Source organism: Odocoileus virginianus, chromosome 24 (genome assembly GCF_023699985.2).
Source record: "Odocoileus virginianus isolate 20LAN1187 ecotype Illinois chromosome 24, Ovbor_1.2, whole genome shotgun sequence".
Taxonomy (NCBI): Eukaryota; Metazoa; Chordata; class Mammalia; order Artiodactyla; family Cervidae; genus Odocoileus; species Odocoileus virginianus.
In genome coordinates this window covers 45,199,863-45,227,508 of record NC_069697.1, presented here as the reverse complement: position 1 = coordinate 45,227,508, position 27,646 = coordinate 45,199,863, and the positions used below count along the sequence as shown (strand labels likewise).

General features: G+C 41.6%; 1 protein-coding gene and 1 non-coding gene across 2 annotated transcripts in view; both read left to right on the top strand.

The window, feature by feature from the left end:
- Positions 1-10,801: 10,801 nt before the first annotated feature.
- The window catches only part of RASSF3 (Ras association domain family member 3), a 75,926-nt gene continuing 59,081 nt past the window's right edge, over positions 10,802-27,646 (top strand). Inside the window, exon 1 of the mRNA XM_070454656.1 lies at positions 10,802-11,095. Coding sequence (XP_070310757.1) covers positions 10,985-11,095 — 111 coding nt within the window. The 5' untranslated portion in view covers positions 10,802-10,984. The remainder of the gene's footprint in view (positions 11,096-27,646) is intronic.
- On the top strand, positions 19,019-19,091 carry TRNAK-UUU (transfer RNA lysine (anticodon UUU)). Its single transcript has one exon. It is a non-coding gene; the product is annotated as a tRNA-Lys (tRNA).

Here is a 27,646-nt window from a genome sequence, read left to right as displayed (position 1 = left end):
AGCATCAATTCTTCTGCACTCAGCTTACCTTATAGTCCAACTCTCACATCCATACATGACCACTGGAAAAACCATAACCTTGACTAGATGGACCTTTGTTGAAAAAGTAATGTCTCTGCTTTTTAATATGCTGTCTAGGTTGGTCATAACTTTCCTTCCAAGGAGTAAGCGTCTTTTATGTAGTTTTTGTATGTAGTTTATGTAGCCCAGGACAATTTATGTGCTGCCCTTAAGGCTTCCTTCATAGAAATTCTGAAGCCACCACGAGCCTTTTCTGGACCAAAAAAAATATCTAGCTAAAGCAGTTATCTTAAAACACAGACTTCAAAGTCAGATATTTTGAGCTCTGGGAATAGGTGCCATTTACTGAAAAACAGTCATCAGACCGCTGTCTTGTGTTTGTGATAAATGTTCCATAGTCAGCCACTGTTGAGGAGTATCTTCCTCTATCCTTCAAAGGTTCTTTTGGCTGGTTTAATGATCAAATTGACATCAGACAAATTAACAGGAGAAAGGCAAATGTATTTATTTATTTAATGTCCACACTTATTTGTTTGCTTTTTAAAAAAATTTACTTATTTTTTTGGCTGCACCGGGTTCTTAGCTGCAGCACACAGAATCCTCAATCTTAGTTGAGGCCTATGGGACCTAGTTCCCTGACCAGGGATCGAATCCAGGCCCCCGGGCATTGGGAGTAATGAACCTTAGCCAACGGACCAGCAAGAAAGTCCCATAAAGCAAATTGAATTCCATACGTATGAGAAACACACAGACAGGAGCAGTTGGAAGACAGAAGGGTAAAATGAGGAATATATGCCACCCTGAGCTAAGGAATGGGAAAGGAGCCTGAGTCTTCACATGGAGGAAGACAAGTCACAGGACAATCAGAAGGAGAGCAGACATTTGGGAGACGTTTGCTGTGCATGTGAAGTCACTTAGATAAATTTATCTCTGGTAATCATCCTCATTTTGGGAAACGCACTCAATTTCAATTCTTTTTGCTAGTTAAGGCAGAGGCAGGAATTTCTCTCCAGCTCACAGAGTCCTGATTGCCTTTAGCTCAAAATAAGCCACATGCCAAAGTGGCATATTTTGGGGAGGCTTGCCTTGAACCCTTTCACCACAGAACTGTCCCAAGTCTCCATTCCTCCCTCCAGCTCCCAGCCCCTTGAGATTAATTAAATCTCAAGCAAAAATGGCAGAAAACGTCTTTTTATTCTTTATAGGTTATAAAATGAGTATGTCCGCAGAGAGTACATCACTTGACAAGTAGCCCCAGCAGTGGCCTACTTGATTGACTCCTTTCTTTTTATTTATTTATCTATTTGGCTGCTCCAGGTCTTAGTCATGGCACACAAAATCTTTGATCTTAGTTGTAGCATGTGGATCTAGTTCCCTGACCTGGGATGGAACCCAGGCCCCCCTGCATTGGGTGCATGAAGTCTTGGCCAGTGGACCACCAGGGAAGTCCTTGATTCCATTCTTTTTTTTTTTTTTTTAATTAATTTTTTTTTATTCCTTTCTTTTAATCTCCCAGTCACAGCTCTGCTTTCTGAGACCGCTGCAAGAGACAATGCCAGTGTATGTGTATGCTCAGTTGTGTCTGACTCTTTGTGACCCGTGGACTGTAGCCTGCCAGGAGTGGGTTGACATTTCCTACTCTGATGCTAGTGTGAATGGGCCATAATAAGGATGACTATCCCGTGGCGAATGAGTGCAGGTTCTTTCTACCTGTGTTCAAAATAAAGGACTCAGAGCTAAAAGCCCTTGGCAGAAGTGTGGGAATAGGGTGGAGACTTAAATTACTTGGAAGGACTGGTGAAAATAAATATTGGAAAGTTCAGAGTCCCAGTCAATTGAATAAGAATAATCATTTCTCTCATTTAAAAACTCCAAATAGCAAATTTTTTTTTTACACAAATGCACTCTGTTATAATGCATTTCAAATCAATTCACTGCAAATCATTTCTGGTTAAGTCTCAAAGGCTATGCAGTGGTAAGGAAGGTGAATATAGGAGTTACTACTGCTTCACCCAGAGCAGCTGTTATAGTTACCCCATGTTTCTTTTTTATCAGGGGACAATGATGGGGCTTCTGGGGATTAAATGAGTTAATACAAACCAAGCATTCAGAGTACTGCCTGGCACATAGTGAAAGATCAGTAAGTGTCCGATGAATTTTATTTATTTTTAATTGAAGGATAGTTGCTTTACAATGTTGTTTCCAGTACACAGCAATGTGATTCATGTGTGTGTGTGTGTGTGTGTGTGTATTTTTTTTCCATATTCTTTTCCATTATAAATGTTTGGGCTTTGTTTTTCTTTTTGGTCTCTTTTGGATCTTTATTGACAACATATTGACAAGTGTAGCTTGGTGTGTTGTTGGGTGGTTTTTTTTTAGATTCTTTTCCATTATGAATTATTATGAGATATGGAATGTAGTTCCCTGTGCTATACAGTTGGTCCTTGTTTATATTTATTTTTTGCCTTGTCTGAGGGATTCTCTATGATAATAATATCTTGGAAGTTAAAAATGAGATATCAATTGTATCATGATTTTTTTCTATAGGATTTCTTTCATTGAATGTGACTTAACTAATACTTTAATGAAGGCAAACAAGTATGTTTATTCAGTAAAACTCCCAACTATTTGAGGAACAATCCACCTAATTAAGTTTTAGCTTCAAATGTCCTTTGGAAGTCCCGTATCTTTGCCAAAATGATTCAACTGTGTTTTTAATGTTTTGTTTTTTGTTTTGGTTCTTTGAGGGCAACTAGAGTTTTCATTCTAAAATTTTCATTCAATTCATATACATCCATCTTTTTAGCCTGACTTATAAAAAACTTCAACTGATTTATATGTAGTTAATGGTATATGGAAAATACCAATGAACATCTTAGACTCCCACGGTGGTTTTGTGTGGTGTTGGGTTTTTTACAATTTATGAAGCTATAACAAAGTTTATTGTTTTATTTGTTAAATTGTTAAGTATATTTGAGTTTTCAATCTTGAACTACTTTTTACCCTGGGCTACTTTTGCTTGTTTTATTTTGAGATTTGCATGAGAAAAGAAATGTTGAGGTGTAGAAGTGCTAAATGTTTTTCTTCGAGTTTTCATAATCTTCTCTTACCACCCTCGAAAACCCCCAGTGTCTAAACCAAGATCATATTAGATTTTTATCTATCTAGAGGCTTCCCTTGGAGAGGGAAATGGTAACCCACGGCAGTGTTCTTGCCTGGAGAATCCCAGGGACGGAGGAGCCCAGTGGGCTCCCATCCGTGGGGTCAGGGTAGGGGCGCGGTGTTGCACAGAGTTGGGCACAACTGAAGCGACTTAGCAGCATCAGCAGGGGCTTCCCTGGGGCTCAGATGGTGAAGAATCTGCCTGCAATGCCCGAGACTTGGGCATTCGATCCCTGGGTCGGGAAGATCCCCTGGAGAAGGGAATGGCTGCTCACCCCAGTAGTCTTGCCTGGAAAATCCCAAGGACAGAGGGGCCTGGTGCACCACAGTACATGAGGTCACAGAGTTGGACAAGACTGAGCAACTAACACTTTCACGTTTTTCAGGCTTACTGAAACTATACTTGTAGTTATTGCCTTTTTAAAATGAAATATTTTTCACAGAGTTATTATTGAGAGTCTATTTTACTATTATGACTTAACTTTTCAGAGGTTTTAGGACTGAGGCCCCCTTCTTCCATTCCATAATCTGTGGAAAAAGTTCCTTGTAGCGTTGAAACTCAATTGCTTAAAACGTTGCAGCTATTATTTTTTAGTTTCATTTTGATTTTATAAAGCTAAGGAATATTCCAGGCATACAAAAAATACAGACAATACCATAAAAACTCTCTTCAATATCTAGATATTAATAAACTATTTATTAATATTTTAACATATTTGTTTTAGTCTTTTGTCTCTAAGAAATAAATGCCACAATACAGATAGAGATTGCTCCCCATTCTTCTTCCCTTCATTCTCTCATATTTGGGGCATAACTTTCTCATCTCTCTTTTGTCTGTCTTTTAATGGAGACAAGTAGTTATCACTTAAGAGTTCCTGTTAATGTCTGTGGCTTTGAGGGTCCGAAGAAAGAAGATAACATGATTAAGTATCATAATGATGAAGGGCTTTTTCATCAGATATGTGCTTTCCCTTGGCCTGTTCTTATCCAAATAATGAGGAAATGCAAAAGCCTAAGATGAAATCTGGGCTTCCCTGGTAGTTCAGGGAGCTAAACTTGTAAAGAACCTGCCTGCAATGCAGGAGACCTGGGTTCGATTCCTGGGCCAGGAAGATCCCCTGGAGAAGGGATGGGCTACCCACTCCAGTATTCTTGGGCTTCTCTGGTGGTTCACACTGTAAAGAATCCACCTGCAATGTGGGAGACCTGGGTTCAATCCCTGGATTAGGAAGATCCCCTGGAGGAGGGCATGGCAATCCACTCTAGTATGCTTGTCTGGAGAATCCCCATGGACAGAGGAGCCTGGCAGGCTACAGTCCATTGGGTTGCAGAGAGTCAGATGCGACTAAGTACAACACAGCAAGATGAAATCTACTTGGATATAGAAACCAAACCGTGGGGTTAACTCTGGAATATTCATGCCATGTGGTGTCCTTCGCATGAAATATTTTGGCTTGTTCTAGTAGGTCCTAGTCGGATTGGCAAATCTAGGGATGGGAAGGACCGTTTGTCTTTTCTTCCAACATGTCCCATACACCTAGGTAATCTTCATGATAATACGTAATGAGTGTATCGCTTTCCTGGGTCCTGGAGATATGCCCAAACATGGAAATACTATACTTACCTATAGTCATATTAGCTAACACTAACTGAGTTGTTATTATGTGCCAGGCACAGTGTATTACGACACTCACTTTATCTCTTCCCTGTAAGAACTTGTCAAGATAAGCACTACTGTCCCCCATTTTCCAAAGATGGAACCAAAGCTTAACCAGGTTAGACAATGTGCTACTGGTTATGTGATCTCAGGCTACATCTCAGCCTAGGCAGTCTGATCTCCAAGCCCACATACTTAACTACCAAACACACAGCCTTCCAGTTATTATATTGTTTATTTCTGTTGTCATGAAAAAAACTGGAGTAACAAGAGTGATCGTTGCTACCACAGGCCCTGTTTGTGTTGAAACAGAGGAGATACTGATTGTACCAGTGTAGCTACCCAAGTGCATATCCTCTAAATATCAGCCCTGAGGTAAAACCAACTGCCATCACCTTTGAATCTGAGTGTCATAGAATTTTCGAGACAAATTTTAGCATATCTCTTTTCCTTTTTAAAAGACATTTTATTTTTTAAAAAGTATTATTATTATTATTTTAGGCCACTCTGTGCAGCATGTGGGATCTTTGTTCCCCAACCAGGGATCGAATCTGTACCCCTTGCACTTGGGAGCACAGAGTCTCAACCACTGGGAAATACCTTAAAGCCATTTTAAAGACCAGTCCTTTAGGAAGAGTTCTGTTTCAATGTGAGAGAATGACCTTTCTAAATTATTTTCAGGGGAACAAGTCATCATTTTGAAAGTCTTATTTCTGATTCTGTGTCTCTATTGACTCTACCCAGCATCAACAGAGAACAGAACTTGGCAGAAACATGATGAGAGGGACTTTTCTGGCAAGGAAAAAAAAAGATATGATGGGACTATCTCATGATAATATGGCTGACTTAACTGGCTTAAACAATTTAAAAAACATTATCTCACATAACAAGGAGTCCTAATTAGGGCAGCTTCAAAGTTGGTTAATTCAAGGACCCATGCCAGTTCTTTGCATCATTCTGCTTTGCCATCTTTAGTCTTTAATTTTTGCCTCCAAAATGGCTACAGAATTCCCAGGTACCACATTCAGGCATGACAAGACCCAGGGGAAGAAGAGAGTCTTCTTTTGGGGAGTCTCTTTTCAAGGTGAGGAAACTTTCCCCCAAAGCCACCAGCAAACTTTCCCTCAGGTCTCAAAGTCTCAACGACCAGGTCTGTAGGGGACCTGCTCACACCTAAAGGAGTTGAAAATCAGGCCTTCCTTCTGAGCTGGGATTGGAGCACCTTCCCTGGGAGGGGAGGATTCCTGAACTAAAGTCCTTGTTTGGTTAACAAGGAAGTGAGTCATGGATGTTGAGTATGTAACAAAGTCTAATATTTAGGGCAAGAAAGGCTAATATTTGCTTGGCCTTGTTTTATGCCAAGGGCTTTACGTGGATTCTCTTGTTTCATCCTTAAAGTAAACTAAAGGAGCTAAACAGGGACATGGTTAAAGATTTCCATTTTACTCATGATGAACCTGAGGCCGAGAGGCTAATTAAATTATTAAAGATCACACAAGAGTAAGTGACAGTGTTATTCAAATTCCTGTCAGGCTAACCTCCATGGTCATGCTCCTTCCATATGACAAAGGTATCCAAAAAGCGGTTGTTTTTCAATGTGACCTTTATTATAAATCTCCTCGATAAATTATCTCAGTCTTTAGCGTATCCTAAGAATACTACCTACAATTATGATTACACAAATGTAATCACGGCATACATGCTGTTTCATGACCTGCTTTAGAAAATAATTGCTGATCTCGTGAGTGAAAAATGTACCTTGTTGTTTTCATTTGCTGGAGTTTTCAGAAGCCTTAACGGTTTGTTTATGCCCAGCAACCAAAGGATTCCTTTAAAAAGGTTAAGTCAAAAAAAATAAATAAATAAAAATAAAAAATAAATAAATAAAAAGGTTAAGTCAAATCATGTCATGTCACTGTCTCAAACCTCTAGGGGTTTCTCAACTCAGATTGAAAAGCAAAATCAAATTCCCTATAATTGCTCAGTCCATAGGGTCACAAAGAGTTGGACATAACCAAAGGACTTAGTGCACACGTATGCATACTTAGTCAAAGTGTGAGTGGTCTAAATTTTTTCTACATTTATTATATTTGAGTTTCTACTGTTTGTGGATATATACTACTTAAAGAATCTGATTTAAACATTGTGATTTGTAGTCACATTTTTCTCCTGGGTGGTTTACTTGGTGAGCAAGAAGGGTTAAAACTGTTCCAAGAGCCTCCTCTTCTGGATTTATTCAAGGAAAATGGTTTGTGGTACAGGATGATTAAAATTATGAAATCTTTGTGTGTGTTTATAATATTTACATGTACTTATTGTTTTCAGTATATTCCCCATTTAGCATAGAGATAAAAGGTCATTAGGCTATAAATTTCAATCATTAGGATCTTGTGTCAGTGGGACATTTATGATAACAGAGTCCACTTACAAATTCTACTTTGTATTTGATAGTAAGTCCATTCAAAATTGAACTTGGTTCCATACATTTTTATTTACTCCCCTTGCTTGAATTTTAAATGTTAAAAAGTCTAGTTGCTTAATGTGACATTTTCATTTTTTTACAGACAAGTTCCAGTTTTATGTGACTTCCCAGGTGGCTCAGCAGTAAAGAATCTGCCTGCCAATGCAGGAGAACAGGATATGCAGGTTCAATCCCTGGGTTGGGAAGATCCCCTGGAGGAAATGGCAATCCACTCCAGTATTCCTGCCTGAAAAATTTCATGCACAGAGGAGCCTGGCAGGCTATAGCCCAAGGGGTCAAAAAGAGTCAGACCTGACTAAGTGATGAAGCATGCACCAATTTCATGAACCAAATTTTAAATCTGTGATTTTTTTTTTTTAATCAGGAATACTATCAGGAATTCCCTGGCAGTCCAGTGGTTAGGGCTCTGCGCTCTCATTGCAGAGGTTCAATTCTTGGTCAGGAACTAAGATCCCACAAGCTACATGGCATGGCCCAAAAAAAAAAAGCGTACTAAAGTTTGCCCAAGTCTTTTAAAAAAATACTATCAGAAAAATATGGATATATGACTACTATGCTGATTTAGGAAACAGAATACCAATTTTCCTTTCCTTTATTTACGTATTGCTTTTTGTTGTTTAAAGCAGTGCTTCTACTTCATTATTCAATTATGCGTTTTTGTTACACCCAATTCTGGTGATGCGCTGACAAATATAAAAATTAATTCTGTCCTTTGGAACTTAAAAACAATACCAGGAAAATATCCTATTTATGGTACGGTGGCTCACAAAGCACTTTAATGTATTTTTTCTTTTAATATCTTTCTTCAGAGTATTCAGGAATTGTGCAAAACACTTTGTTCTGGGTGGGGTTATCTCCTTCTTTCCATTTACAATCAAACAAGTTATATAAATCCTTTAAGGTACACATGACTCTTAAATTGGAGTATTTAAGTATTTAAATTGGAGTACCCTACCAGGGAGGCGCAATTAGTAAGGATTGTGTTAATGAAATAATGGAAAGCAAATGACAAAAGTCTATCATAAAGTAAGTAGATCATCTGATTTCCTTACATCAGTTTCTGTGCATGGCACACACAGGGGTTGGGCTTCCCTATGGTTCAGACGGTGAAAAATCTGTCTGCAATGCAGGAGACCTGGGTTTGATCCCTGGAGTGGGGAGATCCCCTGGAGAAGGGAAAGGCTGCCCACTCCAGTATTCTGGCCTGGAGAAGTCCATAGACAGAGGAGCCTGGTGGGCAACAGTCCATGGGGTCACAAAAGAGCGGAACATGACTGGGTGACTAACATTTTCACACAGGGATCAGCTTAGATCCGGTGAAACAACATGGAATATCTGGTTTTTAATTATCCAATGGCTGTGAGGCTGGAAAGGCTTCAATGTTGCAAGATCTTTAAAGTGGACTGGCTGTAACTCCAAGGCCTGCTGCCTAGGGTGACTGAGACTCCCTTGAGTTAATAGACAACTTTGCAAACTGGATGTGAGTAAGCCTGAAGGCGTGCAAGCCTTCTTTCTGTCTGAGGAGAGAATGACTCAAGCCAGTTCTATCCTTCTTGTCATCTCTGGGTCAGTTCTCCCTCCCAACTATTCCACATGGCCGAGGAGAGAACCTATAAGGGCATCTGAAGCTCTTCAGATCACAACGGTCCCAGTCCTTACAGCTCCCCTCCTCTCTTGAAGGCTCAGTTGCTCTAGATGTAGTGAAGTGAAAGTTGCTCAGTCATGTCCAACTCTTTGCTACTCCATGGATTTCTTCAGGCCAGAATACTGAAGTGAGTAGCTTTTTCCTTCTTCAGGGGATCTTCCCAACCCAGGGATGGAACCCAGGTCTCCCACACTGCAGGCAGTTTTACCCGCTAAGCCACAAGGGAAGCTAACTCTAGAAAGCATCCTTCAAATCCATGACTGAAAAATAATTGGCCTATTCAGGAATTTCAGACAATAAAGTATAAGGATTCGGTGTATATCTTTAAACAAGTCTCCAATTATCATTTGACTTTTTTACGCCCAAAATAGGAGTATTGCATGGACTGTTACAAGGAATTAATAGCCCTTGTTCCTTTAAATTTTCATGTAAAATGAGCATAAAATAGTACTAACTACCCTGCAGTTGCTCAGTCCTGTCCGACTCTTTGTGACCCCCACAGATTGTAGCCCCCCAGACTCCTCTGTCCGTGGAAGTCTCCAGGCAAGAATACTGGAGTGGGCGCCGTTCTCTTCTCCAGGGATCTCTCCCACCTAGGGATCGAACCCCGGGTCTCCAGCATTGCAGGCAGATTGTTTACTGTAGGGTCGCCAGGGAAGCCTGCTAACCACCTTATGCAGTTGTTTTCAGGACTAAAGGCGGTAACGCAAGGAAGTTTAGCTATAATAGCTGAAAATTTTGTTTTCTAAACTTCTCTTCCCCTCCTAATGTAACCTCTCCTAAAGCCGGGTTACCACAGCAGAGCTGAAACTTCAAAACCGCCTTTCAGTCAGGATCTCAGCAAGGGAATTAGTATGGTTTAAATCAATTTAATAACACCAAGATGTAAATAACTATCACCCACAGGTGGCCTGGAGAAGAATTTTGCATTTTAAAAGAGGATTAGCTGAGTGGAAAGGATTCAGAAAATACGGAACTTGTTTGTTTTTTGAGGAGGGTGAATAGAGTTCCCTGAAGCCTTCACCCCAAGATTGAAACCGTGCCTTGTAGGTAAAGCGGATTTTGGAAGGGAAGATTTAAAAAGCACGTTTAATTAATAAGCACTCGAATTGCAGAACTCGTTCACCCTGCTTCGCACCAAGTGGCCTCAAAGATCATAATGACCTTGGCCGTCCTTATTTCGGAATGAATCCTCACTAGAAAGAAGGGCGAGAGAGAAAGCCCGAAGCTCAACTGAATTTCCGGAAAGGATGTTTTTATTTGAATAAACTACCCAGTCGTTACTTCCCCACGCCTCTCAGCTAACTTTTAACCCTCCTTGGAGGGCTGGGTTGCCAGAGCTCTCTTCGGGGCGAAAAGACTGCAGAACTCCTGAGAGTCTCGGGGGTGGGGTGGGGTGGGGTGGGGGGTTCCTGCGCCCTGCAGTCTTCGCCCGCTGGACCCCCGGGAGGAGGCAAGCAGTGTGGAGACCGCGGACAAAGTTTCCGGCTCTGCTTGGGCCCTCCCCCAAACCCGAGCTAGCCGGGCGGGGGGACTGATCTCCGAGGAATTGGCAGTTTCCGGGAGGCTGGGGTAGCGACCCGGAGCACAGACGCAGCCATCTAAGCAGGGTTCCGGGGGGTTCCCCAAATACTGCTCGGGAAGAGCAGCGCTCGTAGAACAGCCCAGCTACATCGCCCCCACTCCCACCTGCGCCGGGAGTGCCCAGACCGCCCGGGGCGCGTCCCAGGCCTCTCGGGGCGGGGCCCGCGGAGCGCGGGGCGGGGTCACGGCCCAGGGGGCGGGGTCGCCGGGCGCTTCTCGGGCCCCAGCCGCGCCAGGAGCCGGGCCGGGAAGCCGGGAGGCGGCGGGAGGGGCCGGGACGGCCGGGTTGAGCGGCGGCCGCAGCTGCAGCAGGACGGCCCGCCGGCGGCTTGGGGCCGCGCGCCGGGAACCTCGCGGGGCGGGCGGGCGCGGCACCCCCTGCGTGGCCGCCAGCGCCCCGGGGAGGCGGCCCCCGCGCGACGGGACCAGCAGCATGAGCAGCGGCTACAGCAGCCTGGAGGAGGACTCCGAGGACTTCTTCTTCACCGCCAGGACCTCCTTCTTCAGGAGAGCGCCCCAGGGCAAGCTCCGCAGCGGCCAGCAAGTGAGTGGTGTGCCCGGTGGGCGCAGTAGCCGGCGCCCAGTCGCTCCCGGGGAATCCCGGGGCGGCAGGACCCCAACTCCACGTGTTTTCGCGGGGTGCGCGAGGGATGCTCGCGAGGAAGGAGGTGGCGGCCATCGAGAAGGGGCTTCTGTCTTTTCGGATCTCGGAGTAGTGCCTCGAGCTGGTGCTTGCGGGCTTGCGCTGGGCGCACCGGGAGGGAAGCCGGAGGAAGGGCGGGGAGGCGGAGGGCCCGCTCCCGCCTGCCGCGCCAGATGGCCTCTGTGACTCCGCCTCGGGCGGCCGGCGGCTGGGGAGCAGTTCAGAGAGCCAGGAGTCGTCCCCGGGCCACTCCCCAAGTTTCCCCTGTGCCCGGGGACGCCCTTCGCCCCCTCGCGGTCCTCATGGCGGCCCCCTCTATTAGTCCGTTTATTGGCCTGTGGCCCCCGGAGTGTTTGGGGGCCGTGTAACGGCCAGGGGTGGACGTGGGGACCCAGCCTCCCCTACCTTCTCGGTCAGTGCGCCTCTCGTGGCGGGGTGGGGGGCGCTGAGGGAAACACGGGGCCTCGCCAGAGCAGGCGCTCATTAAATCTGGGGGGCAGGAGTCACGGTGGTGCGTTTCCAGTAGAGTCAAGTTTATAGGCGCCTCTAATGTTTTGCAAACAAGTTCCGGTGCTAGGTAGGAGCAGCCGGCGAGAGCTGAGCCTTCGGTTGGTTTCTTCCTTTTTTGGAGGAAGCGTGCAGTGGAAAGCATGACTTGGGAAAAGATTGGAAGGGAACTTGGGTTGGTTTCGCCGACCATGATTGTGTGTTTCAGGGAGGCTCCCCCTGAACGGGACGCTCGGGCTGATGTCTGAGTCCTGTGCTTGAACCCCGCGGCCTCCTGGCCCTGGGAGCCTCGGCAGGGAAGTCCTGCCAACGCAGACGTGCTGGTATCCGATCAGAGAAGGCTGGAAGGGAACAGATTGATTGCTTCTTAAAAAACAGCAGGCGCGCGCCCAACATTGCCATCAGACTTCTTTCTGGAGACTAGAGGCAAGGAAAATCAGGGCCGCATGATGACTTATGGGAGGGGTGAGGACGGAGTAATGTGTCAGGATTTCCTTGCCAGACCTTTAAAGTTTACTTAACCACTTTAGGAGGTCAAATTTCTTTTTAAGATTCGGAAGTTTCAGTCTTTTGAACCTCTTAACTTCCCAAACCTGAAGAAGGGGCGAAGGGTAGGGAAGGGCAAGAGTCAGGTGCCCTTACTCAGTAGCTGATGATCCCAAGTGAAGTTCCGAGTCAATAGTCCTCGGCTTTTGATTGTTTCTAAGGCTTAGTCACTTTAACCTGAGGCTGCTGTAACATATGGTAGGTGATTTCAACAACAAAGTATGTATTTCTGAAAGTTCTAGAGGCTAGATGTCCGAGGTGTGGGTGCCAGCATGTTGGGTTCTTTTTTTTTTTTTTTTTGGCCCTTAGGGGCATGCAGGAGATCCCCCCAATCAGGGATCAGACACTTGCACCCAGGGAGTGGGAGCCAGGAGTCTTGACCATTAGACCACCAGGGAAGTCCCAGCGTGTTGTGTTCTGATGAGGGCCCCTTCCGGGCTCTAGATAGCTGATAGCTACCTGGCAGTTCCCCCACTCTAGAGAAAGGGCTACCTCTCACCTTCTTATAAGGCCACTCATCTCATCCTGTCGGCCACCCTGAAGGCCTGACTACCTCCCAAAGGCCCCACCTCCAAATCTTATCACAGTAGCGTTTCATCATATGAATTGAGGGGTTGGGGGGGGGGCAGAGGCAACAGTTCATAGCAAGTGAAATCTTATTTTTAGTGAAGTGTATTCTGATGCCATGAGTTTGCTGTAAAGTTCGGAAGTCAGGAATGCCTACCTCTCCAGTCAGTGCATTGAAGAATTGCATTTTCTTGTGCTTTTTTTTTTTTCCACTTTGCTTTTCTCTTTCTTGGGCTCTACTTCCTTTCTCTTCTCTACTTTGTGTTTTTGTGTTTTTTTTTTTTCCATTTATGTCACTGTCATCATTTGACACTTTTGAGTAGAGATTGTCAGAGATGGTTGTGCTCATTTGAAGTCTATCCCAGAGGCTACTAGTAGCTGCAGAAAACTAGTTGGTGGTGAATTCTCCAGGCCTGAAATGCTCCTTTATGAGGGCCAAGGTATCCAGGTTGAGCTTGTATGAAAAAATTTTAGTGCTTTAAAAAGTAATAATTTTTTTTCTGGGTTTATACACTTACAATGTCTATGTTATACTCATTAACTTACATAATATTCATCCAGTATATATAACATACTCATTTAATGATACTTATTTAGTGTTTAGGCTGTCCTACCATCGATATATGTTTTGAAGATTGTGCTGAGTGAGAATCAGAGCAGTAAGTCTTAGATCTTTGCTTAAAGAGCTTCAAAGTATATTCTGAAACTTTACTGCCTGTGTATTTCCCCTTCTAACATAACACTTACTGGGTGCTGAGTTAGAGGACTTATTTACCAGTTGGAGAACGTGTTCCAACTGAAACTTGTGGGCATTTTGGTTTATCTAAAGAGTGAATCTGTTAAATTCCTGATAAGATTTATGGGTTAAGGAAGTCAAACTTACTGTAAATTTAAAACAAGGCACTCTTAATACAGAACATGTCTTTTACCTAAGGTTAGATAAATCTTTTTTCCTTCTTTATGCCGGTGATTATAAGAATTAGGTAGCCTCTGACATATAGTTTAGAAGTGAAATTTATGTTTTCTCTAAAGAGGTGGAAAGAGAAGTGTTGCCAGAAGGATCTATTATGGATAATAGTGATTTTGTAAAATTGCTATACCACCTGGTGGAAAGGCCAGGAAAATGTGGTTTCTAGAACTCTTGAAAATATCCAGGGAAAACAAGATGTCTGTGGTAAATGCAGGATGGTGAGAAAGGGGGAGAGAGGGTGAGAAATTTCTTTCTTCTCTTGCCAGGCAAAGGAACATGGCCCAACTTTTTCTTTCTTATTTTATATTGGTGTCCTCTTTAAGAAAAAAAAAAAGGAAAAGGCTTAAAAACTTGTCTGAAAAATACAAAGGAAAGAAATTGTGGCCTTTTTCTAGGAGTTTGAATGCCATGGTTGCTGCTGTATCCCCAGGGCTTCCATCAGTGAGTCTTAGTTGAATGAATGAATGTTTTCTTGGTTTGATAATTGTTGGCTCTTTATGGGTTTTCAGTGTACTCTGTCTTATGATTCTCCCAAGAATCCTCTGCGGCATTAACCTAATGAAAGGTTGCGCCTCGTTAAGTGATTTGCTAAAGACCCACACTTAGGTAGGGAAAAGGCAGTACTCAAGTTTTCCCGACTCAAAATCCCTGTCTGCTTTTCACTGCTTCTTGGCTATAAAAATAATTTTAATATTCCAGTTTACTTTTGCAAAATGGATATCTATAATTTAGGAGTTTCTTAACATTTTGACACCCTAACTTTCATGTATCTTCATTACAGTGTTCATAAGTCATCCTTATGAATGTACTGTTATGCTTTGTGCAGAAGCAAGAATGTTAACAGTGTGTTAACTCATAATTTTCCTTTTCTACATATTAAGGCTTCCAAGAGTAGAAATGGACTAAAATCGTTAATCTATCAGAGCATATTCTGCTTCTTCTCTAAACCAAGGTGGTCACTTTTCTTCCTGAGCCTTGGGTACATAATAGGAATAAGAAATGACTCTGTGTTTGCTTTAGAAGTAGAATAATTAAGAAGTAATTATAATTATAATAAAAGGGAGTTAATAAAAAATGTTAAAAAGAGAAAGAAGTCTTATTTAGGAGCTTGAAATTGTCTTCTGAGCCATCCGCACTTTTTAAGAAGTTCTGGAAAAAAAAAAAAAAGACGTTCTGCTGAAGAATGGGTTAAGATCTTAAGTTCGCCCATGGGTTTTTTTCCTTGTTATAATTTAAATATTTTGTGGTTCTCTGGCTCTGCATCTTACACCTAGAACCAACAGTAATGAGTTGCACTATTTTATTCAGTGTTTCCATTAGAAGTTTTGGTGATAGAGCGCTAATTTACAACATCAAAGGTATTTGATGTTGTATTTAATACAGAGTCCCTGTATTACTGAATATAAACATTCCCAGCAGTTGTTTTGCTCCGTGTACGGTTATTTGCACATCTCGTCACCGTGTCTGATATATTCTGTTCTTACACAGTGTTAATCCAGTGGAATTTTGTGTCTGTGTGAGCAGGACTCACAGAAACACATTCCTTTAACTGAATTTCAGAAGAAAATTAGTCACCAGTCATATACCAGCAAGCATGAACATACACACTCTACCCCATTTCTTTTCATGGCTAACGTGCGAGAGTTAGAATTATTTGGAAAGCAGTGACACAAAACATTTACAAAAAGGAAAGCTAAACACATCCAATGATGTGGTTATTCTTCTTAGATTTCCTTAGGCAGTCAGTGCGTGTTGTACTGTAAACATTCGTTTTTGGACAAAAAAGTGAGACTGGCCGAATGCTTTCTCGTGTACCAGCTCCTCGCCTAAAGCATCAACTCTTGTTTACTCTTAGCTTTCCAGATAAATTGCTGCCTTTTGATAAAGACCCCAGTTTGAGGCTTGCTTTTGGCTTCTAATTTGTCCCAGGGTCATTGGCTAGCCGGGCGCCTCTTTGGAATGGATGGAGAGAAACAGTGTACGGTATAATAAGGTAAATGCTTGCAAAGATACATCTTGACTAACTTGGCCCATTTTTGTCCTTGTCTTGTTGAAGAGCTGATATGTGTTACCTTGTAGGAGGCTGCTATTCTGGTTAAGCTGGCAGTCTACAGTCCTACAGTCTGTGGGGTCGCAAAGAGTCAGACACAGCTGAGTGAATGAGCACGCAAAGCATTGCCTGTTATTACATATGTTGTATATGAGAAGGCCTAGCTCATTGTTCTCTGATGCAACAACTTTTTAAAAAAAATATTTATTTTTATTTATTTACTTATTTGGCTGTGCCCAATCTTAATTGCAGCACACGGGATCTTTAGTTGTGGCATGTGGGATCTAGCTCCTCCACCAGGAATCGAACCCAGGCTCCCTGCATTGGGAATGCAGAGTCATAGCCACTGGACCAGCAGCGAAGTCCCTGATGCAACAACTTTAATTAAGAGTCTGTAACTAGCAGTCTAGTCTTTTTAGGCTTCTTCAGTTCCCTTCAGGATTCAAGTTGGTCCTCATCACAGAACCTGGGCCTGGAATTGCTTTTTTCTTAGTTCTTGCCTTGTCAATTTACATGCCACTTTCTCAGAGAAGTCTTCCTGAACCACCAATCCAAACTAGACACCCTTCCCTCTTAAAGTACTCTGCTCTTTCCCTTCATAGTAAAAGTTGTAATCTCTTGTTATAGTTTGTTTAGAACAGATACTAGCATGTTTACCCAGGGTCTGAAACAAATGCCTGGCACTTGGTAGGTGCTTGAGTAAGTGAAAGCCTACTCATCATTTTGAATGAAAGTCCCAGTACTAGGTACTATGAGTTTTCCTTTAAACACAAGTGCACAATTTCCTCTCTTCTCACAACTAGACCATGAGCCTCCACTGCATCTTATAGAGGGTAGTCATTTAAAAATGGGTAATATTGGTGGTAACCATTACTGCTGGTTTAGCTCACTTTATTTTTCTTTATTTTAAGCTTCAATCATTCATTCATTTATGCCACAATTGAGTTTATTTTTGCTATGAAGGGAAAGAGCAGAGGGCTGCTTCAGATCAGTGATTCAGAAAGACTTCTCTGAAAAGGTGAACTGTAAGGAGAAAAATGTGACCACCTCCACCCAAATCTGGCTCTGGGAATAGAGCAATGAAAAAACAATGTCCCTAACCTCATTTAGCAATAATTTTAAAAAAGCTTATCAAATACATAAATTAAAGCATCTCTCATTTTTCTTTAAAGAGCTTGCTTCTTTGATAAAAGGAAACTTTTTAACTGTTTAGTTTTTTCAGGAATACCCCTGTTGTACAAAGTCTGGTAAGGCTGTTATGTCTATTTAGATAGAAATGTTGGCTGAGATGTGTATCCCTGTAAAACAAGCCACATTTCTCTGTTGACATTTGTCCTAAAATTGTAGAGGACTGTAATATATGATCATCCTATAGTTAGTGTTGGCTTGGCTGTCAGTGGCTAGTTGAAATGGTTTTTGCTTACTTGTATACACACACACACACACACACACACACACACATATACACACATTTTTAATGGAGAGGGCCCAGTTACACACCAGGAGAGAGATTATCAGAGCCTATAAAAAATTAGCATGTGAAATGAATATAAACATGTCACAAAATGGAAGTGACCATCATTCTAAAAGTGTGCTGCCCACGTAGGGTAGTTACTAGTCAGGTATGGCTGTTGAATACTTGAAATGTGGCTAGCCTGATTTGAGAGCTGCTGTCAAGTCTGAACTACGTACTGAATTTCCAAGACAAAGGAAAGAGAAAATATATCACAATACTTGTAATTATTGGTTTACATGTTGAAATAATACTGAGTATATTGAGTTCAATAAAATTAATTTTTATATGTTTATTTTTTGACATGACTATTGGAAAATGTTAAATTAGTGGCTTCCTAAAATAACTGACTTCCCTGGTAAATGCAGTGGTTAAGAGTTCGCCTGCCAATGCAGGGGACACGGTTTCGATCCCCGGTCTGGGAAGACCCCACATGTGGAGAAGCAGCTAAGCTCGTGCACAACTGTGAAGCCTGTGCGCCGGGAGCCCGCGCCCTGCTGCAGGAGAAGCGACTGCAGTGAGAAGCCCGTGCCAGCAACTGCAGAAAGCCCCTGTGCCGCGATGAAACCCAGCACAGCCAGTAAATAATCAAGTCAGTGGCTTGTGTTATACCTCTGTTGGACAGTGCTGTCTGCAAAAGCAGAGCTGCGGCCTCTTGCCAAGGGTGTGAATCTCTATCCTCTAGATGGCTGCAGGTGGACGGACTGGGTACCAGCCAAGCCCGCTGGGAAGATTTTTCTTTGTGAAGGGAAATGTGCCCTTTGCTGTTTGGAATGGTTTCTTCTCAGCTTAGCTCGGGTCACACATATGAGCCAAATGAGCATTTTGAGGTTGTGAAACTGGTGTATATGGGACTTTCCTTTTTTTCACTTTAAGAACTGAAAGGATGAAACCATCCTAGTGGCATTCTAGCTGCAAATGTGCCTTCAGTGTACGGAGGCAAGGGCTCATCTTTCATAGAGTATTACAACAGCCAGAGTAATCTGCATTTTATAGATGGTAATTGCCCACTGCTGCTGCATATGATCCCATCAGCTAAGACAATTTACTAGTTATATATTGCAACACTCAGTTCTTTTTCCAGATACTAAACAAAGTGAGATAATTAGAGGAGGAGAAAGGGTGAGGTGGGAGATTGGAAGCCAGAAGAATAGATTTAGAAGATCTTGGATTTAAAAGATTTAGAATGTAATCAGCAGAATGTTTTCATGGAATTAATGCCAGTTGGCCAAAGTGTGTGTGTGGATTGTGAAAGGAGCTTTCTAAATTCATTTTCCAAGTGTTTATGAATATTCACAATGGGCTAGACTGCTGCTGGGGATTCAATGAACAAAACAGATTGAAACCTGCTCTCATGGAGTTTAGTTAGATCAATTCTTATCCATGGTAAAGAGCAAGATCTTAGTTCAAACTTTGGCTCCATGTTTGTTATATATATGCTGAAAAAATGAGTAATTTCTCATATGTATATCATCTGCACTGGAAAGATTTTAAGATTTTGTGGGTTAGCTAGAGCAATATTTTTAAATTTTTTAAAATAGTGATATAAAAATCACAGCACAGATGATATTAACACATAAGTATTTTGCAGAATTATTTTTCTAGGCTTTTTTGTTTTGCACATATATAATCTTACTGTACTGTTACTTTTAAAAATTGTGAGTTGGGAATTCCCTGGCAGTCCAGTGGTTAGAACTTTGTGCTTTTACTGCAGAGGGCCCAGGTTCAATCCCTGGTCAGGGAACTAAGATCCCACAAGCTGTGTGGCCCCACCAAGAAAAAACATAAATAAATTGTTAGTTTAATACAGGTAGCATTTGCCATCAAAACCATTTTTCAGTGTTCAGTAGTGTTAAGTGTATTTGCATTGTTGTGTATTCAGTTGCCAGAACTTTTTCTTGGGAACTGAAACTCTGTCCTCATTAAATTACAGTACCAAAAAAAAAAAAATAAATAAATTACAGTAGAGTTCCCCTTTCCTCCTCTCAGCCAGCTCCTACTTTTGGTTGTTCTTTGGCTGTTCTATCTCTCTCTCAAGTGGTATCATACAATATTTGTCTTTTTGTGACTGGCTTATTTCACTTAGCATGATATCCTTAAGGTTCATCCATGTGTCAAGATTTCCTTCCTTTAAGTCTGAGTAATATTCCATTGTATATGTATACCTCATTTTGTTTATCCATTTACTCAGCCAGTGGACATTTGGCTGCTTCCACCTTTTGGCTTTTGTGAATATTGCTGTTGTGAACAGGAGTGTACAGATATCTCTTAGAGACCTTGCTTTTATTATTATTATTGCTTAGAAACTTTGCTGTTATTTCAGGTATGTACCCAGAAGTGACACTGCTGAATCATATAATTCTATTGGTAATTTGTTGAGAAATATTGTACTGATAGATTTCCTGCTGTTTAAACTTAGAATTATGAGATACAGCTGTGTGACTTCAGCTATCATTTTGATGTCTGTATTGTATTTTATTGAATAGGCTCTCATTCCCAAAATAGGGCAAACATGGATGTTTCTAATTTTTGCTACTATACATAATACTGTAGTGAACAAGAGCAAGAAACCTTTACCATTTATGGATGTTTTTTAGGATAGATATACAAAATAGAATTTACTGAGTATGAGGGTGTAACCCTTTTTATGAGTAGTTATTTATTGTCAGTTTAAGACTATTTTTAATCTAGTTTCATTGCACCCTCAGCTGCACTGGATGCAGTCAGTGAGAGGAAAAACGTTGCAAAGTCACCTCATTGTTATTTAATTTGCATTCCCTTGGTTAATGGTGAGTGTAGGGACTTCCTGGTGGCTCAGTGGTTGGGACTCTGTGCTTGCACCGCAGGGGGCGCAGTTTGGATCCTTGGTGGGGGGACCAAGATCCCATAGGCCATGGGGCAACTCAGCCTGAGTGCCACAACTGCAGAAGCCGGCGTGCTGCAGTCAACACCCAGTGAATTTAATATTTTGTGGTGCTTTTGCATGGATCTTCCTCTTGGTGTGTGCAGTGTTCATGGCCTTTGACCATTAGGTAGGTGGAAGTCTGGAGAACATTGCTCTTTGCGTCTCCTGTCTGTTTAGCAGGGTAAATGCTTCTTCCCCTTTTTTGTGGTCAGCTGAACTTCAGGTTATTTTTGACTTTGTACCAAAGGGTGGTTGCATATTCTGTCCTTTTGAAATACATTAGAATGTGTTTCAGGCTGACATCACTGAAACTCAGAGCAAAATACTTTTTACTCCTATAATTATGGCACAGGAAAAGCATTGCTAAGACAGCATCAGCATCCTGTGGATACACTGCGGAATATAGAGGGCGGGGAGCTGGATGATGTGTCTTTTACTAATCATGTGAGAAAGGGTGACTAGGAGTGCCTGTTTATCTTTAAATTTCAGTAAGTTTAGCATGAGTTTTCCAACCACTATGGTAGAATTTGGAGGAATTGAAGTTATCTTATAAATGTACTGGGAACTGAAAAACGTTAAGGACAAACTAGTAAAAACCCCACCTACGAAAGAGGATTTTTATACCGTTTACTTATAAGCGTATTGTCTTTGGTTGAAAAATTGCAATTAGATAGAATCTGACCCCATAGTCCACTTTAAGGTTCACCTGTGTCCAAAATTGTTGCTTAATGTTTTATAATCTGATTGTTTTGCTCTCATTTAATTTTTTCCTTCTTTCAGAATATTTTAAGTAAGTGAATCTTTTAAAAGGCTGTGGAGAGTTATTTCTGACTTTAGATAGATGATGAACCCTTCTCAATACTCATATTCTTAGACAATTCAAATTTACCCTGGAAACTTCCCACAGATGCTTGTTTCGAGGAATATTTTTTGATATGTTGCCAGTCAGATCATAGAAATTTATGTGTGTCTGATATAGTTCTCCAACAGCAAAACAAACAAAAACCAAACTTTTTTTTTTTGAAAACAGAAAGCATAACTAGGTGCACCGTGTTGGAGAAAAAAAAAATAGCAATCCTAAAATGAAGTTTAACATTTCATAACATTTTACAGTTAAAGGAGCTTTCCAAGGGAATTAAGATTCATTTGGTTTATTTGGGCTTTAATTTCAGCAGAGCTTTGAGATGATAAGTTAAACAGAAGTTTTATTGGTTTAGGCCTTAAGCAGATCCAGGTTTAATGGCATGGCAGAGGTGAATTCAGGGGTTACTCGACTGTAGTCAGTGATTTCCCAGCTATGGGAAAATGTAAATATTATGTAGGTGGCTTAAAGAAACAATAATATTACTTTTGTCTGTTTAAGCCTGTTTCTGTTTGTTTAAACGGGCTTGTGGATTGCTTTTTCTTGCCAGTTTTCCTTTGAGGGGAAGTGCTGCCCTTTCAGAGCTTTCTGAAGTTTAAGAATTCCTTTCTCGCTTTTCCTAATGACCTGTGTGGGACACGCAGCCCAGTCGGCTGGCGTGAGGGTGATGGCTCTGCCATGCTGAGGTGTGGGGTTGGATCCTCGCTGTCCTGTGGATCTCAGCTAGAGGGAATTTGTTTTGTGAACTGTACTCAAAGCATAATTGTACCTGACATTTGGTGGAGAGGGTTTGGAGGTAGGTTGTGTAGAATGAGTATTTTTTAAAAAGGCAAATCTAGCACCAGTATCAGCAAATTAACTTGAAAGTCATTCTCACTGCACATAGTTCTGTGCAGTTTTAATCACAATGAATCTTAGCAGGGAGAAGCAAGATAAGGATCGGGGGTTGAGAAGTACAAATTGTTATGTGTAAAATAAGTTACAAGGATATACTGTACAGCGTAGGGAATATAGCTTCTATTTTATAATAACTACAAATGAAGTATAACCTTTAAAATTTTTGAATCACTGTATTATACACCTATAACTTACAGAATATTGTACATCAACTATACTTCAATTAAAGAGTAAATCAATATTTTTAAGAAGAAAAAATGGATCTTGATCTTTTCAGGTGAAGCTATTACTGTTTTTAAAGAAAGGGACTGGGTTTTGTTACGGGCTAAAAGGATGGCGTTCCTCTAGACTAACTGCAGTCAGTGGTGTGAGGCAGCCTGAGTTAAATCAGTGTTGTGGACAAGTCATTGCACCTCTTTAAGCCTCAGTTTCTTCATCTGTGTATTACGTGCATGCCTGGCATACAATAAGCAGTAACAAATATTAGTCATTGTTATTTGTGGAAGGTTCTATTATATATGATCATGTGCTTTGAGTGTGCTAGGTTGAACAGAGAACTGACGGTGATTGAGAGATTTGAACCTAATAATCTACTGGAGAATAAAAGACAGCAGGAAATTAGGTTGTCTCTCTTTGGCTTTATGGACCAAAGTAAATTGGGACTTTAATGTAATTGATCGGGAAGGCGCTCCAGTCATTCCCAGAGGCTTAATTTTCTTCTTCTTTTTCCTCCTTCTGTATCACTGTGGTGTCTTTGTTTTTTGGTAAAAGGGCTGATTCCTCCTGACCAAGCCTGAGGCCACCCTTCAAAGTCTTCACCCACTTCTTTCTTCTTTAGCAAGCCATTCCATTGGAAAGAGAGAGAACAGGCATGTGAGAGTGGGGTTCTTTTGCCCAAGCCTTTCTGTAAAAGTTAACACATAGTATGAAAGTGTTTTTCTTTTCATCCTCATCTTTTCTTCCTATTTTATCTGCCTCAGAGTGCAGGGTTTTAGTTGCAGTTTTGCTGGAGGCTGCTGGCTTGACCCGGTGACAAATTCCATTTCTTCTTAGGGCTTTCCTTTTTCCTCCAGAAGGTCTAAATTGCCTTGCGCTAGGCGTTTAGGGACTTAGTCACTGCCTTCTTTCTGGTTTTCCTAAGGTCAGGCCGAATGAGGTAATTCACATAAACTTTGTAACACGCTGCAGGGGGGACGCTGTGGTTAGAGTCCTGGTTCCACGGGCTGTGGCTGGCCTCCCACCCACAGGGTGTCTATCTCCTCTCTGAGGCATTTCTGCGTTGCTGAACACACCCGCAGTTTGCAAACAAGCTTGCTTTTGCAGAATTTGAAAGTAGGCATGGAGGAAGCTCGATGAGTCACGTGATCCGTTTGGCTAACTCTTCAGAGGTCACTGATGCTCTGTGAAAAGTGGCGTGAGTTTTAGAGTGTGGTGGGAAACCTCTTCCTGTGGGTCACATGAGTCTCCTGGGGTTTGTTGCTATTCCCTCTCTGCCCTCAACCATCCCTCTTTGGTTGTATGTTTTTTATAATTAGTTGGTTGTCTGAAACTGGCTCTATATTAATTCTGAATACAGTTGTGAATTTTAATTGCCCTAAAAACTTCTAATCGACTGAGCTGTAGTATTACTGAAGTACTTTTTTAAACAAATGAAAATTATGTGTTTGGCTGTACTGGGTCTTAGTTGTGGCATGTGGGAATCTCATTCCCTGACTGAGGATCAGACCTGGGCCCCCTGCATTGGGAGCACAGGATCTTAGCCACTGGACTACCAGGAAAGTCCCTACTGAAGTACTCTTATAAATAATATCATCAATTTGTGTAAAAGATTTCCAACAGTATCTGGTATGTGAGTGCATGTTTAATACACTAATATTAACTAGTATTATTTCTACTGGTATTAGCATTATCAGTTTAAAAGAGTTTGGCAGGAGCTTTTATTCAGACTGGTGGCTCAGATGGTAAAAAAAAATCTGCCTGCAATCCAGGAGACCGGGTTCGGTCCCTGGGTCAGGAAGATCCCCTGGAGAAGGGAATGGTTACCCACTCCAGTATTCTTGCCTGGAGAATGCCAGGGACAGAGGAACCTGGCAGGCTACAGTCCATGGGGTTGGAAAGAGTTGGACACGACTGAGTGACTAACACCTTCTTACTGAGACAGTTTGGTTCAATAGAAAAGTCTTGGAATCTGGAATTAGGAGGCTCTTGCTTTTGGATCTGTCATCTGTCAGTTCTGAGAGCTGCAGCAGGTTCCTTAACTTCCTTGAGTATCATTTTGGTAGTCTTTACAACAAATTATCATAGAGGGGTTAAATGAGAAAATGTGTGTTATAATTCCTAGATTATAGATTGTAACATAATTGTAAGTATGACAGCATCACAGGTGTGTTTAGAGACTACAAAAGTTTTTATTTTTAATATATATCTTGTCTCTTATAAATTGATTACACATTCTCAGCTTATCATGGTATTAGAGGTGACGCTTGACAAATAGTTGTTGAAAAATGAATTTATTCCTCCGTCTCATTCGTGTGTGTCTGTATATGCAAAGTGGTGATTTGTGTTTGAATAGTTACATCTAAGCAAATTTTAATTACTTTATGAATGGATTGTGATACTTAGGAAGCACTCAGATACTTTGGGGAAAAAACGACATTCTAGTCCATTGTCAGATGAGTCAGGGACCCAAGTAAATTTCATTAGTTTTAAGCCTTCCAGGTTATCCTGTCTGTAAACTTCATGACTCTGATGCTGGAAAAGATTGAAGGCAGGAGGAGAAGGGGACGACAGAGGATGAGATGGTTGGATGGCATCACCGACTCAATGGACATGGGTTTGAGCAAACTCCAGGAGATGGTGAAGGACAGGGAAGCCTAGTGTGCTGTGGTCCATGGGGATGCAGAGTCAGACATGACTGACTGACTGAACAAGAAGAAGGTTTACAAGGGTGAGCCACTTCTGTCCTGTTCACCACTGTATCTTCGTTGTTAATGTGGTGCTTGGCTCAGGGCACAGAGCGGGGCCGTTGATTTTTGTTGATTGGCCATCTGGTGGTTGTTTGATCAGACTCACATCAGAATTATAATCGAGAAAAAGAAGTTGGGTGACCTAGTGGAATAGATTTCTTTTGGTTTCAAGAATAGTAATAGTAAGCAATGACAATAGATTCTGTATCATGTGAAAGTGAGACTTTTAGGTGAAATGGAAAGTATTTTGGACTGGGGATGGTAGCGACCTCCTAGATAGGTAGGTTTAATTGCGAAGTCATGTCTGACTCTTGCAACCCCATGGGATAGCCTGCCATGCTTCCCTGTCCATGGGATCTCCTAGGCAAGAATACTGGAGTGGGTTGCAATTTCCTCTTCCAGGGAATCTTTTTCTGACCCAGGGGTCAAACCCAGGTCTCCTGCATTGCAGGCAGACTCTTAACTGACTGAGCCACAAGAGATCCATGGAGACATCCTAGCCTTGCTCTTTGTTAAATAGCTAAGATAACTTCGGGAATTACTTAGCCACTTTGGGCTTCAGTTTGTTCCTCAATGGTCCTGTCCAGTTCTGGGACAAATAGTTAATTTATACTAGAGCTGCATTCCATATTGGAGGGAAAGTAACGGATCAGTCTTGAAAGGGACTCCATTAAATGTATTGAGATGCCAAATGAATTAGTTTGGAAACAGCTATCTGAAATCTTATCTGGTTGGATGGGGTTGAATTTAAGTGTATTGATTAGTCATTACTTTTTGAGAAATGACTAGAATATGTAGAATTATTTCTTTTTCTGAAGAGGGAACAGCTTGGGAAAGAATCAGAGAAGTTCTTGAGATGTATTTAATTCATCCATATATAGTGCCAACAAGAATGGGTGTCATGCAAGCTGAAGGGAACACTTAATTGTTCTGAACTTCTGTATTGCTGGAGTTATAAATATAGTGTCAAGAGCTGCTTAGGAAAGAACCCACCAGCAGTGCCACATTCCTCAAAGACAGGGCAGGATAAATGTTTGAAAGTCCTCTGCTTGCTGAGAACGTGAGGCCAGGAGCCACTGTGCTTACTGAGGGTGCATTCTTGTGGGTTGGTGTGGCATTTGGGAGTGAGGAAGTATATACATTTCCTTTGGAAAATTTAATTTTTTCTTTTCTTTCTAATATCTCCTTTATTCCAGTTGCACATACTCTTGCCTGGTCAATGTTCCTTGAAAACTTTTAGCAAGTAAAATCCTACTATAAACATTTCAGAATCTATTGTAGCCAAATGCCAGGCTTCTTCTAGAGGCCTCTACCCTCTTGCCCACATTCTGTGTTGAGTGCCTTAACCAGCCTCTCCATTCACTGATCCTAAAATACTCAGTTTAAAGCTCATTTTTTTTAGAATCTCTTGTCCTCTGATTGCTTTATGTGTATTTAAATATGGCTGTCCTGACGACAATGAAAATTCTTGGGGGCTGAGGATTTTTGCTATAGAGGCCATATCAAACGATTTATGAATGTGATGATTAACTTGGTTCGTTAATGAGACATTGTCTTTCCAGAGAAATTTGTTTTTGTTTTTGTTTTTTTAGTGGCCGTGCTGCACAGCTTGTGGGATCTTAATTCCCTGACCAGGTATTGAACCCAGGCCCTGGCCAGTGAGAACACCAGCGTCCTAACCACTGGACTGCCAGGCATTCCCGAGGATTATTTTTAATCTGGGCAGTTTATTTAGAATTTTGCTCTCATATGTTTCTAATTTCATATATACTTCAGGGGGTGTTTCTTCAAGAACCTGAGAGGGAAGATATTTCCTTAAAACTGGTTTTTAAATATTTGAGGGATTATTGATAATTTAGAACAGTGTAAATCTAGGTGGACTGGTCTTTTTAACCTGAGGAGTCTGAGGTTTTTGGCTATTATTTTAGCTAGAAGGAATATGCTTAATGTATCATGACATCAAGGTTTGCTTTCAGTCATGGAAATCATTGAAAATTATTTTTCTAGCAACAGCTGTTCTTTTCATTAAACATACCATAGTATCCCTGAAGTTTTGTAGTGCATTTTCGGGTTGGAAAATGTGTGATGTGATAAACAGAAGAGATGACTGATTTAGTTAACTGCTCACATTCTGTGTTTGTTTTAATTCGAAATGTTGGCCTCATAAAAATGAATATTGTGTCATAATAGTTTATGTGAACTAAAATGTTGGCATCTTGCGGCAAGTAAAGCACCGAGTCTCCAGATCCTATATGTTATAGTCATTGAGCACTATTTGAAGTATCTCTGAATTTACATAAGACATTCCGTTCATTTAGACACTCACTGATCTTGAACAGTTAGTGATCAAAAGGCAAAGTGTGGGCTGAACTATAAAGTAATAATTTCCCCAGATGTAAAATATATATCTCAAAAAAGATGGAAATACAAAGTTCAAAAGCTACTTGGAGGGCCTTCCTTGGTGGTCCAGTGGCTAAGACTCCACGCTCCCGGTGCAGGGGGCCCAGGTTCAATCCCTGGTCAGGGAACTGGATCCTGCATGTCGCATCTAAGAATTTCGCATGCTGCAAGTAAAAGATCGAATGTGCCGCAACTAAGACCTGGTGCTGCAAGAAAGAAAGAAAAGAAAAAGCTGCTTGGAAACGCCAAACCATTCTTCATGGCTGTCA